This window comes from Muscardinus avellanarius (genome assembly GCF_963383645.1).
Source record: "Muscardinus avellanarius genome assembly, chromosome: 15".
NCBI lineage: Eukaryota > Metazoa > Chordata > Mammalia > Rodentia > Gliridae > Muscardinus > Muscardinus avellanarius.
In genome coordinates, this window is record NC_137801.1 from 69560342 (window position 1) to 69579559 (window position 19218).

General features: G+C 43.0%; 1 protein-coding gene across 1 annotated transcript; it reads left to right on the plus strand.

Annotated features, from left to right (window-relative positions):
- Positions 1 to 5946: 5946 nt before the first annotated feature.
- POLE4 (DNA polymerase epsilon 4, accessory subunit) lies at positions 5947 to 11977 on the plus strand (the record flags this gene model as incomplete). Its single annotated transcript, XM_080711803.1, has 4 exons — positions 5947 to 6153; positions 6896 to 6980; positions 7461 to 7502; positions 11846 to 11977. The coding sequence occupies 4 exons, from the start codon at positions 5947 to 5949 to the stop codon at positions 11857 to 11859; spliced, it is 348 nt and encodes a 115-aa protein (XP_080567929.1). The 3' UTR covers positions 11860 to 11977.
- Positions 11978 to 19218: the final 7241 nt, after the last annotated feature.

Sequence of the window (19218 nt, forward strand, 5' to 3'; positions counted from 1 at the left end):
CCTGTCTCTGGGAAACTGTGATTCTCCTGTCTCTGCCTTCCAAGTACTGGGGTCATAGGTGTGTGCTACCCTGCCTGGCTTGAAAATTAATCTTGTGCAGATACAGCATGCTACTAGCATGCTCTTAGCCTCCTGGGAGCATCCTGAGCTGGTCAAGATGGTCATGGCTGTGGCTCACATGGCCTTGAATTTCATGGCCTTAGTCTAGACGGCATGCCTGTGATCGGATGAGAGATTGTGTAGGTGTTCTACAGACATAATTTTGAAATTAAACTTGATGAAAAATAATCATAATAAGCCTCTTGGAATCAGGCTATATGTAAAAAGTTGCCTCTAATTACAAGCAGTCATGGGATAATAAATTATATTTAATTATGTTTATTGGGTAAATAATTCCATACACCAGTTTAATTCATAACTGAAATGTCATGGCAACTTGACATTTATTACAAGGACTTAATTATTACACATTCCTTTCTTTTAAACAGGGGCATTCTGCGTCTGAGTTATACACCCAGCCCTATTTTATTTTTTATTTTGAAACAGGGTCTCACTAAATCGCAGAAAGCCTTGCTAAGTTTTGAAGGCTGGCTGCAAACCTGTGATTCTCCTGGCTTGCTTATTTATTTATTTATTTATTATTTGTGGTACTGGTATTCCTGGAAATCCTTTTACCTCTGGGCTACACTCCCAGACACCTATTTTTTTATATTTTTATTTGGAAACAGGGTCTCTTACGCCAGTGAGGCTGGCTTCAAACCTGCACAATCCTCCTGTCTCCGCCTCCCAAGCGTGGGGATTACAAGCGTGCACCACCATGCCCAGTACCCATCATTTCTTGAGACTAAGAAAATCCAATCCCCTAGAACACTGAGCTAAAAAGGAACCTTTAGGAAGTGATTCAGGATAGCAAGTGGCCCTTCAAGGTTGCTCTTCCTGGTGCCTCATAAACCAATCCAAAGACAGCCACATTCCACAGATGAGAACAGAGCTGAGGCTGGACTTCCTGACAGTGCAGCTGTGCCTGTGGTTCCTGTGGAAGAGGCTAACAGATGAAATGATCCAAAGGTGTCCTTACAGGTGTCCGTTTTATTTTCAGGTTTTTAAAAATGTATAAAAGATACTTACCTTTCTTCCATGCTTTTCACTTTCCCCTCCATCAGGCAGAACAAAATAATTATGAAAATGCTAAATTAATTGCTCCAGGCAGTGATTCTAAAGATTGGGGGAAGGACAGAACCATTATAGAAATTACCAGAAGCTCTAGATAAGCATTTTCTAATAATGTCCCTCAGCCAGGCTTAGTGGCACACATTTGTAATTCTAGTACTTGGAGGCTAAGACAGGAGGGTCTTAGGTATGATATCATCCTCAGAAACTTAATGAGACCCTGTTTTAACGTTAAAAAAATGAATAAAAGAGCAATAAGGCAAGAAAAGGAGATCAAAGGAGTACAAATAGGAAAAGAAGAACTCCAACTTTCACTATTTGCAGATGACATGATACTATATTTAGAAAACCCAAAAAACTCAATCAAAAGGCTTATAAAACTGATCAACAAATTCAGCAAAGTGTCTGGATACAAAATCAATCTCAAAAAATGAGAAGCTTTCCTGTACACCAACCATAAAACCACTGAAAAAGAAATTCAAAAAACAAATACAGAAGATAGTTATAGCCCTATGCCAGAATGGCATGGAGGGTGGTGGTTCAAATGAATGCCCCACCAAAGATACAACATGTGGACCAGACTTTTTATACCCATGACCTCCATCTGGTTTACATAATTCTGATGTAGTAAAAATCCCTGTCAGGTTCCTCCCCCAGCAAGGTGTGGCAAGGTGTCTCCTTTCACGAAGGCCCACCCCTCTTCCCATCCTAGCTAGATCATACAATCATTATGTAAACCTGTCTTTAGAATGAGGATGGAGAGGTCCTAGTTCCCCTCTCCTATAGACTTGCTAATTACCTTTAGCTAGGTTAATCTACACTGGAATAATTGCCTGCTCCTAGGCAGAGACCAAGTCCTTGCACAGATTTGCCCCTCACCCAATTTTTGGAATATATTAATAATCAGAGCTTTCTCAAATCTTCCTAGGCCATTCCCAATACTGGTACAACTTCCACTCAGTATCTCACACAAAAAAATAAAATACTTAGGAATAAACTTGACCAAGGTGGTAAAAGATCTCTACAAAGAAAATTATAAAACATTGAAAAGAAAATCAAAGAAGATCTTAAAAGATGGAAAGATCTTCCATGTTCATGGATTGGCAGAATAAATATTATTAAAATGGCCATCCTCCCAAAAGTGATCTACAGATTTAATGCAATGCCCATTAAACTACCAAGATCATTCCTCACAGACATAGAAAAATCAGTCCTTAAATTTATTTGGAATAAAAAGCCCAGAATAGTCAAAGTAGTTCTCAGCAACAAAAACCATGCAGGAGGAATCACAATACCTGACTTTAAACTATACTACAAAGCCAGTGTAATAAAAAAAAACAAAAACAAAAAACATAGTACTGGCACAAAAACAGATATATAGACCAATGGAGCAGAATAGAAGACCCAGAAACAAGTCCACACACTTTCAGCCAAATGATTTTTGACAAAGAGGGCAAAAACATACACTGGAAAAAAGATAGCCTGTTCAACAAATGGTGTTGGCAAAACTGGTTAAGCATATGCAGAAAATTGGAAATTAATCTCACTTTATCACCCTGCACAAGAGTCAATTCAAGATGGATCAAAGACTTGGAAATCAAACCAGAGACCTTGAAGCTCCTTGAAGAGGGCATAGGTCCAACACTGCAACACATAGGCACAGATAAATTCTTTCTCAACAAGACCCCAAAGGCACAACAAATTAAAAGGCGAATCAATACGTGGGATTGCATGAAACTGAAGAGCTTCTGTTAAGCAAAGGAAACTGTCAAGAACCTCAATCAAGAGCCAACAGAATGGGAGAAGATTTTTGCCACCTACACCTCCGATAGAGGACTAATATCTAGAATATACAGAGAACTCAAGAAACTCAAGACTAAAAAAACAAATCATCCAATAACAAAATGGGCAAGTGAACTAAATAGACACTTCATGAAAGAAGAAATTCAAATGGCCAATAAATGCATGAAGAAATGCTTAACATCATTGGCAATCAGAGAGATGCAAATCAAAACTACCCTGAGATTTCACCTAACTCCAACTAGAATGGCAATCATTCAAAACACAAACAACAACAAATGCTGGCGAGGATGTGGAGAAGTGGGAACTCTGAAACATTGTTGGTGGGATTGCAAATTAGTGCAACCATTTTGGAAAACAGTATGGAGAATTCTCAGAAGAATGGGAACAAATCTACCATTTGATCCAGCAATACCACTTCTGGGTATCTACCCAAAAGAAAGGAAACCAAACTATCAAACTAATGCATGTGTATCTATGTTCATAGCTGCACAATTCACTATAGCCAAACTATGAAACCAGCCAAGATGTCCATCAACAGATGAATGGATTACAAAACTGTGGGATATATACACAATGGAATTTTACTCATCCATTAAAAGAATCAATTACATCATTTTCAGGGAAATGGATGGAACTGGAGGACATTATGCTAAGTGATATTAGTCAGTCACAAAAAATAAGAAATCAGATGCTTTCCCTAATATGTGAAAGCTAAGGAGAAATGGGTCATAGGAAGGACTCTAGATGAAAAAGGAAATCCTATAGAGAGCAAACAAGAAAACGTAAATGAGGGGATGGGAGGGGAGAAGAAGGCAATTCTCTAAAACACACAATGTACTTAAACATATGGAAGTCAATCACTAAGCCAATCAAGGGATGGAGGGATAGGGAGGGAATGGGGTGGGAATTGGGTAGGGGTTAAATCGGTGATGTGTACATGTATGTACACACAAGTTTTTTACCCCAATATGATATATGAATATAATGCACCAATAAAAATTAAAAAAGAAAAAACACAAAAAGAAAAATAAATAAATTAATTAATTAAAAAAAAAAAGGCTGGGGTTGTAGTCCAGAGCTAGAACTCCCTTGGGTTCAAGGCCCAAATGCCCCTCTCCATTCTGATATGCCTTTTTAACCACTGTTAATGATTTATTCACTCACTATTTGAGTATCTCCTAAGTGCCAGGTACTATTCAATGAGCAAAATCAAATCTGGAAAAGGTGGGGGAGGAGGAATCAAACATTTATCAAATAATCACACACGGAAATGGAAATTTATATAAACTGTGATCAGTAATATGAAGAAAGGCGCTCAGCAGCACAGTCACTTACCTGTGGAAGGCTGGGTTGGCAGGGGAAAGCTTCCACAAGGAAGACGGACTGGGATTTGAAGGAAGGTGAGAAAAACTTTCCTGGCAGAATCGCATATAGTTCAGGTGCAGAGAACACCAGAAGGTGGTAGGAAACGGAGCTGGAAAAGCTGGAGGGAGAACAATTATGGTGAGCCTTCTAGACTACATTGAGTTCATATCATTTCAATCAAAGTTTGAATAAAAAGATGAAACACTGAATTGATGAGGAAGAGTAAACTTTTCCTTTGTAAGGTCCCCTTCCTTTTTCCCTTTTTCATGTAAACTGAAGAGGATTCAGGTCAGAGGTCCTCATGGGAGCTCTGGTTAAATGTTCAGTGACTCAGATCGCCCTCTGAAGATTTTGATTTTGCTGTGGCGGAGCCTCTGTGCTAATCCAGCGACACAGAATTCACTACATTCTTCTGGAACTGATTATAGATGTCAACGAATTCAGTTTCACCTTGGCTTCACCATATTCTGCTGTGGGTGGAGTATAAACCACTCTGTTCTTCAGTGTCAATTGTGAAACATTAAGACACTATTGACCTCAATAGGGTACCGTGAGTACTATATACATCAACGTGTTTACATAAATGTAAAACACTTTGAAGTACACACAGTAACTGCAACAAAAGTGATCTTAATTTATTACAATTTAGAATTTATTGCAAATATTAACTGTTCAATGTAAGCAGATCTCAAAGTGTGGTGTAGGAACCCATGACAGGTGGGGGATTTCTTGGCGATCTTTTCCCCAGGTCTGTGCGGTCAAAAACTTTTTTCTTAAAACTAAGGGGTTGTCTTTTTTGGAGCTATGAGAAAAGAAATAACATTAATATATAGAACTAGCTAGATGATACAGTTGTGTAGTAAGCTGGATGGCCATTAGAGACTTTTTTCACTAATTTTTATTTTTGAGATGTTTATCATATAAAACATGTTCTTTATGTTAACGGGTAATGTACTAAAATATTGTACGGTTGTTTAAAACAATAAATATTTGATTCAACCTACAGGAACAAAAGCTCTTTGGGTCTATAGTTCCTAGGTGTAGAGAGATCCAATATCTGATGCAATCCCTGTATGAACAAACACATGAACGCCGGTGACTGCCCCCACTTCTTGCTTCCTGGCCTTGGAGCCTTTCCCTGTGGTTTCTTCTGCCTGGAGAGCACTTTTTACACTTCTGCCTATCAAAAGTCCCACTCCTCTCTCAAGAAGCTCTAAGACTGGATCTCTCCTTGAAGACGGCCCAGGGTTCGCACACTCAGGGGCGATCTGGGAATGTCCTGGCTTTCCGGGAACACTCGCCAGTGGGTTATCACTGGGCTCTGGACTGCGTCGCTAGAGGGTCGGGTCTGGTTTCTTTAGATCAGCGCGGTCCTCCCAGCACCAGCCAGGCACAGCAGCCATCCTCTTAGACTGGAGTCCAGCAGGGCTGGCGACAACCAGAGAACCAGCCGCTCTGCTTCCTGCCTGCCGCGCTTCCGGGCGCGGCCCGCCTCGGGGGCGGAGCCACGCTCCGCGGGGGGCGTGGCCTCCAAGCCGCGCGGGAAAGGGGCCGGCGCCGCGGGCGCGCACACAGTCGGCGGCCGCGCGCAGCACGCTCAGGGCGGGGATGGCGGCGGCGTCTGGAAGCGGGGCGCCCCGGGAGGAGGAGGGGCCCGGAGGGGAGGCAGCGGCGTCGCAGCCCCAAGCCCCGACGAGTGCGCCGGGGGCTCGCCTGTCGAGGCTGCCTCTGGCGCGAGTGAAGGCCTTGGTGAAGGCGGACCCCGATGTGACGCTAGCGGGACAGGAAGCCATCTTCATCCTGGCGCGAGCCGCGGTGCGGCCGGAGCGCGAGGGCACGCGGGGAGGGGGAGCGCGGCGCGCGAGGGGCGGGGCCTGGCGCGGCGGGGCGGGGCCTGGCGCGGCGGGGCGGGGCCTGGCGCGGCGGGGCGGGGCGTGTGCTGAGACCCGGAAGTGAGGAAGGCGCGGGCAGGGAGATTCTGATGTGTGTGTAGAGCAGCAGGGGTGATGTTGTCACATGCCTCTGGGAGTTGGATTGCTTTGTAAACTACCTTCCTGTTCTTGAGAGCCCGGAGAACAGTTTTTAATTTATTTTTTAGTGGTATTGGGAATTGAACCCAGGGGCCTTTTATTTCTGAGCTATACTCCCAACTCTGAAACAGGGTCTCCCTAGGTTGCTGATAATCTCTCAACATTGTCGTTCACAAACCTGCGAACCTCCTGCCTCAGCCTCCCAAGTACTGGGGTTAGAGGCATGTGCCATCATGCTAAGCTGGGAAAAACTATTTTAACTTGCATCTTCCGTGGCTCCCACAGAACTTGTGGGAGTCTCTAGTGAAAGGACTGGTTGGATTTAAAGTAGGAGGAGGGAGGTGTCATTCCGGCCTCTTGGGGAAAAGGATAGTGGAATGACCTTACGTCCAGATTAGTCTTGGCTTCCAGAACCTTCCCATAGGCCTGAGTCCCCTTTTCAAACTATCTCCTCTGCTCACAAACAGGAACGCTCACCTCCCAGGGCCAGAACTAATTGAACTTTCTTTTGCCTGTTGGTTTCACAGGAACTGTTTGTGGAGACCATTGCAAAAGATGCCTACTGCTGTGCTCAGCAAGGAAAGAGGAAAACCCTTCAGAGGAGAGACCTGGGTAAAGTGTCTCTGTGTTCTCTGCTAGACAAAGGGAGGCCAGGCGCCTCCTCTGCTGGTTGAGAAGGCGCGCTGTGGCTGCTGGGCCTTTGATTTCACTCGTTTGTCTAGCTGGTATCCCTCGTACATGTGTGAGTTTTCATATAACTTACCTCACCCTGTTTGCTATATTGCCGTTCTTCTCTGATGACTTTCAGAGCAAAGAGAACAAATGGATTTGGGTGTAAATCAGGATTGTGGGAGGGTTTCATTTTTTCCTGTTGGTGAACAGTATTTGCCTGGGCTTTTCTTACTCTTGTAGAGAGACAGCTAAAATATAAGAGTGGTGGAGTAGAAATGGGTCTCAAGACAGCAAGGGACATATTTTAGAAGGGCCCTCATTTGCATAACTCCTCATGCCTTTTACTGTGTAGATTGTGTGTTTTGTTGGAATTGATGTCCAAGTGGCTGTAGTCAGATATCCCTTTACCTTCTGTTTCAGATAATGCAATAGAAGCTGTGGATGAATTTGCTTTTCTGGAAGGTGAGTTCTCTACGGGTGGGCAGTTTATTTCCACCTGTTTTTCCCGTGCTAATGATGTGAGCTCAAACCATGTAAAATAGATGCCTGCTTCTCCCTTGTTTGTATAGAGAGACTCTTTCTAAATGCTCTTAGAATAGAAAAAACGAACCTGCTAGCGAGAGTCATTTTCTGCCCTTGGAACTTCCACTGGAAAGTTGCTAACCATAAAGAAGAGAATATAAAAGTAGTGGAGTTAGGTGGATCTAAAAGCTTTATTCCTACTTAGATCTCATCCCTATTTATATCTTGCCCCTTCATCTTAATGTTAGAGATCAGAAACAATTGCTAACATTTGAAGGGTCACCTCTTTCCCCTTTTTCTTTTTGAATAGTCTGTGTAAAGTGATTATTTTACTGCATCGAGGGATTCTGTATTTATTCTTAGGAATTTTGGATTAACTGGTGTACTAAGTCTTGTCATTGAAATAGAAAATATTTGAAAAAAATATATATATATTTGGTGGTATTGGGGTTCCTGGAAGCCCTTCTACCTCTGGGCTACACTCCCAGACCTATTTTATACTTATTTGTTTTTGGAAACAGGGTCTCTTAGGCCAGGCGGCTGACTTCGAACCTGTGCGATCCTCCTGTCTCCGCCTCCCAAGTGTGGGGATTACAAGCTTGCGCCACCATGCCCGGCCGAAATAATATATTTTAACTGCCTTCTCTCAGAATTCTTGTGGCTGTTTAATTCTTTAATCTTACTTTTCAGAATGCATATTCTGATGGAATAGCTTTTCTATAACCATGGGCCTCAATTCATTCTCTCCTCCACCTTGATTGACAGGGCATTCTTCTTAACTCCTTTGAACCTCATTTACCTTCAGAAGTCTTTTCTTGACTTATTTCCTTTTTTCACTCCTCTGTTCTGCATCTCCATATCATCTACACTTTTAATGTCTTTGAAGGTACAGTCCCATGGCCAGCTTCAAGTCTGGATCATTGAGTACTCTCTTAATTTGAAGATCTTTGTTTTGCCTCTCTTCCAACCTACCCATTTTTTTTTTAAATAACTTGTTAGTTGCCTACCTTGCTTTATGGTCATCCTTGGCAATGTTCTATGTGTACTTGGAGAAAAAGTGTATTCTGTTGTTGGGTGCAATGTCAGGTATTATTATTGCAGTTTAGATTTTGTTTGTCTTCACTAAGAGTTGTGTGTTAACATACTATGACCATTATTTCTACTTATATTTCTGGGTCTGTTTTTTCATTATGACCATAAGACCATGAAATTTGATACATACAAACTTAGTATTGTGATATATTGTTGGTGATTGAACCTTTAATACTTAAAAATTGACCTTTGCTGGGTGTGATGGTGCATGACTGTGATCCCAGGATGTAAAAGTCTGAGACTGGAGGATCACAGGTTTGAGGATAGCCACAATACAGTAAGACTCTCAGCAACCTAGTGAGATTCTGTCTCAAAAACAAAACAAAACAAACAAAAAATAAAAGGGGTTGAGAATGTAGCTCAGAGGTAAAATGCCCCTGAATTCAATCCCTAGTACCAAAAAAGAAATCACCATTGTTCTTTCTAGTAATGATTTTATGATTTTACCTTATTGTCTATTTTGTCTACCATTATTTAAGTTTATCAGTTTTAGTATTTACATGATATGTGTTTTTTCATTTCCATATCTTTGGGGACACTGTAATTGTGTTATTTTCTTAAATTCAGACTGATGGTCTTTACCTTTAATTGTAGCACTTTATTTATGATTAATAAAATTAGTGATACCTATGGGTTTAAATCTAACATCTTACTCTGCTCTACTTTCTATTTATCCTGTTTTATCCTATAATTTCATTTTTTGCTGCTGCTTTTTATTATCATTTCTCCCCCCATTAGTTTATAAGTTATACATTCTATTTCTATTCTTTTATTGGTTAGTCTGTCAGTTACTATATACATCCTTAATTTATCAAAGCCTTATGTTAGAACCTTCCTCCCTCATCCTTAATAAAAATGGGTTCTTAGCTGGGTGTGGTGGTGCACAATTGTAATCCCAGCAATCTGGAGGCTGACACAGAAGGATCTGGGTTCATAGCCAGCCTAGGCTACATAGTGAGGCCCTTTGCAACTTAGTGAGACCCCGTTTCAAATTAAAGAATAAAAAAAATAGGGCTGAGAGTATAGCTTGGAGGTACTGCCCCTGGGTTCCAGCCCCAAAACTGCAAAAACACCACCACCACCACCACCAACAACAACAACAACAAAAACAAAACCAAAAACTGGGCTCTTAGATTCTACTGATTGTAGAATTCTTAATGGAAAGTTATTTTCATGTAGCGCAGTGAAGCTCTCATTCTACCCTGTTTGGCTTCCATTGTTTCTGTTGAGGTTAGTCTTGTGAAGGTAATTTGCTTCCTTTTAAAATTTTCTGTTTTTCTTTGACATTCTGTAGTTTCACTTTGATATGCAGTTGACCCACAGGTTTCTTTTTATGTAGTCAGCTTGAGCTTGAATCTGTGGATTGATGTCTTTCTTATGCCCTGAAAATTCTCAGCCACTGTCTGTTTAGATATTGGCTTTGTTTTCTTCTTTCTCTCCTTTTTTTTCTGTGATTCCCATTAAACATATGTAAGAATGCAACCCCAGTTTTGCCTTTTCCTATGTTTTGTGTATTTTTTCCTGACCTTCCATTTTATTAATCCTCTCTTCGGTTCTTTTCATTTCCTTTAAGCCTTAGTTTCAGTTTTTGTATTTTTCAGGATTGAGTTCTATTTGGTTATTTTTTAAATCCGTTTTGTCACTTTTTATTTTTATTTTTTGATTTCTTAAAGCTTGTCTTTTATGTTCATTATTATTATTATTATTATTAATTATTATTATTTTTTGTGGGTCAGGGGATAGAACCCAGGGGCATTCTGCCTCTGAGCTATACCCCCTGCCCTATTTTTAATTCTTTATTTTGAAACAGGGTCTCACTAAGTTGTGGAGGGCCTCACTAAGTAGCTGAGGCTGGCTTTGAACCTGCATGATCCTCCTATCTCAGCGTCCCAAGTACTGGGATTATAAGCATGAGTCAACAGGCCCGGCTCTAGTCTTTCGAGTATGTCTTTTTATCTGTTGTTTCTGTTGCTACTGTCTTTGTATACTGGCCACTGCACTTGAGAAATATGCACTTGAGCCTTACTCTTCGAGTGTGTCCTGTTGAGACTCCCACTTTATTTGGGCAGACTTTGGTGTTTGACTCAATTCCCTCAGTCTGCCAGAATCACAGACCAGTTTCTTAGCTCTTCCTTTTATACTGGCAGATACCCTCAGGGCAGAAGTAGCTTTGGAGGCTGGCCTTACTGTATGCTTTTGCCATCTCTAGATTTTAGATTTGCCTTTGCTCGTTGCCTTTTCAATGCCTGTGAGCAGGTGTGGGACCAGATGTGATGATGCTATGGCTTCCAAACACCAGAATGCTTTACTGCGAGAGCGTGTTGTAGAGCTGCTTACGTCTCTTGATGGTCTCTCTGGTTCTTTTGAAGAGAGCATGTGTGTGTGTGTGTGTGTGTGTGTGTGTGTGTGTGTGTGTGTGTGTTTTCCAAGTTAGGTTTAAATACCGGTCCTCTGCACATAGGGTTGTGAGGGGCACACGGAGACACCTGATTGTCATACAGAAACGGGTCATTAGCTCATTTTCATCTCACATCTCTTTCTGCCATTCCTGGTGCTCACGTCTAGAACCTCTCTGGGGTTCCCCTAAGCAGATGGGCTCCCCACTCTGCTGCAGCCCCTCTCTGGTCCTTCTAGGCTCATTTTTCCTTTGTTCTATTTATAAACACAATTCAGTCAGATTTTGACAATTCACTTGTTTATGGTGGCATTGAAATCTCTTACCTTCTGATGGGCCCCTATTCTTTGTTACAGATGTCTACATTTCTTAAACCTTTTTTCCTTTTGAATGTAATTTTGGATGGGAGGGCATGCAAATGTGTGGGCCTAGCCTCCTATTTTAAATAAGAACTTTCTAAAAAGATGCTAAGTTCTTTACTTAGATAGCTTGTCTTATTTATTTCCTTTCATTCACCCATTGTGTGGTCTCTGTGAATGTTCTGATACCAGTCCATCCACTTCTTAGCCTTTTTCACACTTCTAATTCTCCAGATGGGTATGCTTCATTTCCAACTGCCTGGCTGCTATAATGTCATGGTTTTCCCTAGGGATCTTTGGATAGCTATTCCTCAAAATTAGAACTGCTGCCAATACTATACAAAGTACGACAGCCCTTTCTATTCTCACTTTGCCCAGCCTGTTACTGTGATCCGGCCCTGTGGTACCTTGCTTAAACATTGCTTTTGTATCTTCAGGTACTTTGGACTGATCGCTGAGCTGGGCAGGTTTGCGAGCCTCCACTGCGTCCTCCAGCTTGCCCCTCTCTGCACACCTCAGCTTTGAAGATCTGCGTCTCTGCACTTGTACGAACTCCTCTGGTCCTGCTTTTACCTAAGCCAGGAGAAGCAGAGATCTCACCTGAGAGCTTTCCTCTAGAAGGTCTTCCACGACTTATGTCTGTCTTCCACTTCAGGCACGGATGTAGCTGCTGCTGCTTGAGGCAAAGATGAAGAAATTGTTCTGCACAGGTGGCTTAACAAAGGATGAAAACCAGAATAAAAGGTGTTTGATTGGCTTCCTTCTGGTGTGTTTCGTAGTCTCGCCTCTGTTCTTACCGGGTGACTGGAGAGCTACCCTCCCAGGCGCGGAGCTTCCTCGTCTTGCCTGCCAGCCCTTCTAAACCATAGTCATTAATTTTCTTCTTTAAGAGTGTGTCACTAGAATGTGGTTCCAGAATTGACAGAAAACTGCTTGTCCTGGGAGTTCAAATAAATTTAGTCTTTGATTGAGAAACAGTTGAAAGGTTTTCTGTAACAATTTTATTGAGGTATAATTCACATACCATACAATTGGTCAAAGTGTACAGTTCAGTGGTTTTTAGTATTGTCACATATATGTGCGCCACAGTGAATTTTCTAACATTTTTATATTAGTGGAATCACATGCAGAGTCTTTTGTGTCTGGCTTTTTTCACTTAATTATTTTGAAGGTTTAACCATGTATCAATACCTTTTTAAAATTTTATATATTTATTTTTTTTTTGTGGGTCTGGGGATGGAACCCAGGGGCATTTGACCTCTGAGCTACATCCCCTGCCCAATTTTTTATTCTTTATTTTGAAACAGGGTCTCACTGAGTTGCAGAGGGCCTCACTAAGTAGCTGAGGCTGTCTGCGAACCACGATCCTCCAGGTCTCAGCCTCCAGAATGCTGGGATTACAAGCGTGCACCACCATGCCCGGCCAATACCTTGTTTTAGATAATTGTGAAATATTACATAATATAAAATTTACCCTTTTAACCATTGGTAAGTATATGTAGCTCAGTGGCATTAAGTTTATTCACATTGTTGTACAAACATCACCACCATCCATCTCCAGGAATTTTTTAGTCTTTCCAATTAGCAGTAATTTCTTTTTCCCCTTCTCCTGTCCCTGGCTGAATTTTGGTTTGTGTAAGGAGGCATGGGTGACGCAGGAAAGGGGCAGAGTATTTAGGAAGCAGTGGTTAAGGAGAGCAACAAGAAGCCTTGGACAGTGGCTCTTATTTTTGAATTGTGAGCAACTTTTAAGATATAAAGTCCTGAGACCAGAGGATGGCGGTTTGCAGATAGCCTCAGCTACTTGGGCCCTTTTAGGCCCTTTGCAACTCAGTGAGACCCTGTTTCAAAATAAAGAATAAAAAATAGGGCAGGGGGTATAGCTCGGAGGTCGAATGCCCCTGGGTTCCATCCCCAGACCCACACACACAAAAAAATATGTGTGTGTGTGTGTGTGTGTGTGTGTGTGTGTGTGTGTGTATATAAAGTCCACAGATTGTGGACTAGGTAAGGCTTATATAGATGCTCAGTCCTGTAACATTTTTAAAATATTACATTTTATCTGTAATCCCAGTACTTGGGAGGCTGAGAGGAGAAGATTGAAGATTCAAGGCCTGCCTCAACAATTTAGTGAGACCCTGTTTTTCTTTTTAAAAGGCCTAGTGGTATATCTCAGAAGTAGAAGGCCTATGGGTTCAATCCCTAGTACCACAATCACACACACACACACACACACACACAACTTTTTTTCAGAATAATATCAGAGTCTCAGAAAAGTTAGAAGTTTTTATATAACCCTTACCTAGTTTTTCCATTGCTAATATCCTAATGTTACCAGGTAAATTTGTCAAGAAACCAATGTCTTTGGGTTACTATTAACTCCAGTCTTTATTTGGATTTCACTAATTTTCTTCTTAATATCTTTTTCTTCTGTTCAAGATGAATCCAAGGTAAATTACATTGCATTTATTTTTCATGTCTCTCCAGTTTCCTCTGGCTTTTGACAGTTTCTCAGTCATTTCTGTTTGCATTACCTTGGCAGCCTTGACTAATACTGGCCAAGTATCCTGTAGCAAGTGCCCAGCCTGGATTTTTCTTATAATTTCTTGATCCCATAACTTTATATATAATTTTGGGTATTATACAGATGCCGAAGGCCATTTCTGTAGGCCATCTATTATTGCAAATAGGAATTTAAAAGGACATGCTGGCCTTTTTTCAAGAAAAATTAAAATTTAAATTGTAGCCACTAGCATAGCAAAGTGACCATAATGTATATATATTGTATTGAAAAATATAAAGAGGATATTAGATGCTATCACCAAAAAATAACTATGTGAAGTAATGCATTTGAGCCAGACATGGTGGTGCACACTTGTAATCCCAGCATTTGGGAGGCGGAGACAGGAGGATCCAGGTTTTCAAACAGCCTCAGCTACTTAGGCCCTTTGCTACTCAGTGAGACCCTGTTTCAAAATAAAGAATAAAAAATAGGACTGGCAGTATAGCTTGCAGGTAGAATGCCCCTGGGTACCATCCCAGTATTGCAAAATAAATAAATAAAATAAATAAATAAAAAATAAATAAAAGTAATACATTTGAAAATTAGATTTAGCCATTTGTAAGTGTATATATATATATATATATATATATATATATATGTATATATATTATATAAGCTGTACATAATATTTCAGAACATTTTGTACATGATTAAATGATATTATTTGTATAAAGTACCAACAGGGTGTTGAATTCAGTAAGGATAAGTATTTTAATTTTTGTTTTGCTTATGTCTGTGTGCTACAACATTGTGTAAAATATATGTCTTGGCCCCCATGACTTTTATCCCCTGCCCCCCTGCCTATGCCTGTAATGTTGTATTATAGGGCAAAAAATATGTTGCAGATTTAACTAAGGTTACTAATCACTTGACTTTAAAAGAGATTATCCTGGAATTATCTAGGCAGGTCCAAAGTAATCACATGATCTCTTAAAAGCAGAGCTTTCTTCTGGCTGAGGGTAGAAAAGTAAGTCAGACCCAAAGCAGAGGAAGGTGCGACCTGGTGTTTCTGGCTTAAAGGGGCCATGAGTCAGGAAATGTGGGTGGTCTTTAGAAGCTGAGAGCGATGAAGGCCAGTGTAGAAAGAGCCTCAGGAACCAAATTCTGCCACTGTATGGTCCTGGAAATGGATTTTCCCCTCGGGCCTCCAGATAAGAAAGAGCCCAGGCTAGCTGACATCTTCACCTGGGCCTCGTGAGAACCTGAGCAGAGAATCTAGTGATTCTGCCCCATTTCTTTTTTTTTTTTTTTTATTGTTAAAAAGTAACTTTTTAAAAATTAATTTATTTTTTAAATTGGTGCATTGTAGTCATATATCAATCACATTGGAGTACAAGACTTGAGAGGATATACAAGCACACATCATCCAATTAGCCCTCCTCCAGCCCCTGTCCCATTCCCTCCCCCTCCCTCCATCCCACACTTCTTTGGTGATTTACTTTGATACATTTGTTTATGTACCTCCTGCGTTTTAAAGAGGCTCCGTCCTCCAGTATTACATACCCTCTGATTGGTCACATTAGTTGCTTCACTATAGGGCCCTTTCTATAGCTCAACCTCTTCCTGTTGCCCTTTTCCTCCTAGTTATTACTGATTAAGAGAAGCGTCTGATTTATATTTTCTGCGATATTTCTCTGTGCATGCTGCGTTGCAAGTACCAATCCCACTCTTGATGGTCCCAGTAGTGGCCTGGCTACTCAGTGGACTGATCCAGACCTCGCTGGCTCAAGCAGCGGCCTTGCCTCATGGGAGGACCCAATTCTGGTCTCGCTGGCCCCTGAACCGGTCAAACCCCTAAGCTGGCTTTGGTCCCGACCTTGGAGGCCGCAGGAGTGAACTTGCCTCACGCCAGGCTCCGATGCTGGCCATTGGCCCCTGTACCGGTCTAACCCCTTGGCAGGATTCCAATCCCGGCCTCGGAGGCCCCAGCACTGGTTATGCCTCACGGCAGGCTCCGCTGCCGGCCTCGTTGGCCCCAGGACCGGCCTAACCCCTCGGCAAGCTCTTATCCTGGCCTTGGAGGCCCCAGTACCGACCTTGCCTCACGGCATGCTCCGCTGCCAGCCTCGCTGGCCCCAGCACTGGCCTAACCCCTCGGCAGGCTCTTATCCTGGCCTAGAGGCCCCAGTACCGGCCTTGCCTCAAGGCAGGCTCCGATGCCGGCCTCACTGGCCCCAGCACCGGCCTAACCCCTCGGCAGGCTCCGATCCCGGCCTCGGAGGCCCCAGAACTGGTCATGCCTCAAGGCAGGCTCCAATGCCGGCCTCGCTGGCCCCAGCACCGGCCTAACCCCTCGGCAGGCTCTTATCCTGGCCTCGGAGGCCCCAGTACCGGCCTTGCCTCACGGCATGCTCCGATGCCGGCCTCGCTGGCCCCAGCACCGGCCTAACCCCTCGGCAGGCTCCGATCCCGGCCTCGGAGGCCCCAGCACTGGTCATGCCTCACGGCAGGCTCCGCTGCCAGCCTCGTTGGCCCCAGCACCGGCCTATCCCCTCGGCAAGCTCTTATCCTGGCCTTGGAGGCCCCAGTACCGGCCTTGCCTCACGGCAGGCTCCGATGCCGGCCTCGCTGGCCCCAGCACCGGCCTAACCCCTCGGCAGGCTCCGATCCCGGCCTCGGAGGCCCCAGCACTGGTCATGCCTCACGGCAGGCTCCGCTGCCAGCCTTGTTGGCCCCAGCACCGGCCTATCCCCTCGGCAAGCTCTTATCCTGGCCTTGGAGGCCCCAGTACCGACCTTGCCTCACGGCAGGCACCGATGCCGGCCTCGCTGGCCCCAGCACTGGCCTAACCCCTCGGCAGGCTCTTATCCTGGCCTAGAGGCCCCAGTACCGGCCTTGCCTCAAGGCAGGCTCCGATGCCGGCCTCACTGGCCCCAGCACCGGCCTAACCCCTCGGCAGGCTCCGATCCCGGCCTCGGAGGCCCCAGAACTGGTCATGCCTCAAGGCAGGCTCCGATGCCGGCCTCACTGGCCCCAGCACCGGCCTAACCCCTCGGCAGGCTCTTATCCTGGCCTCGGAGGCCCCAGTACCGGCCTTGCCTCACGGCATGCTCCGATGCCGGCCTCGCTGGCCCCAGCACCGATTCTGCCCCATTTCTACCTGCGGAATTAGAAGACAGTGAATAAAGGTTAAGCTGTTAAACAGGTGGTCATTTATTATGGCAGCAATAGGAAAATAATACTTTTCTTTTTTTCTTTTTTGTGATACTGGAGATTGAACCTAGGGGCGTTTTACCTCTTGGCTATATCCCCAACCTTTTTATATTTATATTTTTAATATTTATTTATTTTATTTATTGAGGTACTGGGGATGGAACCCAGGAGCATTCTACCTCCGAGCTACACCTCCAGCCCTATTTTTTATTCTTTATTTTGAAACAAGGTCTCACTGAGTTGCAAAGGGCCTCACTAAGTAGCTGAGGCTGTGAACTTCAATCTCCCTGTCTCAGCCTCCCAAATGCTGAGACTACAAGTGTGCACCACCATGCCTGGTTTATTATTTTTTTTTATTTTATTTTGAAACAAGATCTTGCTAAGTAACTGCTGGTCTTGCTTAGTTGCTGAGACTGACCTTGAACTTGAGATCCTCCTGTCTCAGCCTCACAAGTGCTGGGATTACAGGTGTGTGCCACCACACTCATCTAATGTGACATATTTCTACTTTCCATCAAGGGAAAAATACTGAAAAATCCTGAATTGGGGGAGGGGGTCTGAAGGCTTGGGTTCTCACCCTGCTACTCTGGTTACCTCAGAGGGTGCATGAATCACTTGCCTTTCCCGAGCTCTTTTACTGGACAGCTCTAAGAATTTTAACAAAAGCAGATAATCGCATTCACAAAGAATAAAAATTCCTCATGTCATAGTTTTGTATTCAGTCCTTGCTCTGAAACCGCTGATCCATTGATTGTTCCTACCAATTTGCCTTCCCCAGAATGTCATAGAAATTGAATCCTACAGCACGTAGCCTTTTGAAGCTGGCTCTTCAATTTAGAGCATAAAGCATTTGCGATTCATCTGTGTTGTGTGTGTTGATAATTTGTTCCTCTTTATTGCGGAGTAGTGTTTCATCATTGTCGGGGATGTATGTACCACAGTCTATCCATTCTCCAACTGACAGGCGTTTGTGTTATTTTCAGCTTCTGGTGACTGCATAAGACCACTTTAAACATTTGTGTGAACATCGTTTCTCTCGGGTAAATATATAGGAGTGAGGTTGGATCTTATTGTAAAAAAAATGCTTATAAAGAAAACACACAACTGTTTTATAAAATAGCAATGGCATGTTCTTCTAATTCCAGCAATGTTTGAGAATTTCAGTTATTTTGCATTTTTTTTTTTTTTTTTTTGGTACAGGGATTAAACTCAGGGGCATTCTACTTCTGAGCTACACTCCCAGCCTTATCTTAATAAAAAAAAAAATTCCTTTTGGTACGGGGAGTGAACAGGGGGATTCTACCTCTTAAGCTCTACCCCCAAGCCATTTTTTTATTCTTTATTTTGAAACAGGGATTTACTAAGTTTTGGAGGGCCTCACAAGATGCTGAGTCTGGCTATGAACCTGCGATCCTCCTGTCTTAGTCTCCTAAATGCTGGGATTACACGTGTATGCCACCATGCCTGGCTTCATTTTTTAAATTTTGAAACAGGGTCTCACTAAGTTGCTGAGGGCCTCACTAAGTTGCCAAGACTGGCCGTGAACCTTCGATCTTCCTGTCTCAGCCTCCCAAGTACTGGGATTACAAATGTGTGCTACCATACCTGGTTTATTATGCATTCTTACCAGCACTTGGTATTAACTTTAAAAATTAAAAAAAAAAAATTGGCTGCTCTAATGGCTACTAGTGTTTCATTGTGGTTTTATTTTACATTTATCAGATATGTGTTATGCAAATATTTACTGCCAATCCCTCAACACTTTTTTTTTAACCCTATGAATAATTCTTAGCTATACTCAGCTGTTATTGAGATGACTTAAATGCGGCGCCTGGGGCTTTGAGGGGATGCCTTCCTTTTTTTTTTTTTTTTTTGGTGGTACTGGGGTTCCTGGAAGCCCTTTGACCTCCGGGCTACACTCCCAGACCTATTTTACTTTTGGAAACAGGGTCTCTTAAGCCAGCATGGCTGGCTTCGAACCTGCACAATCCTCCTGTCTCTGCCTCCAAGCGCGGGGATTACAGTGTGTAATCCCGGCGTGATGCTATAATCCTGGCGTGATGCTATAATCCCGGCGTGATGCTATAATCCCGG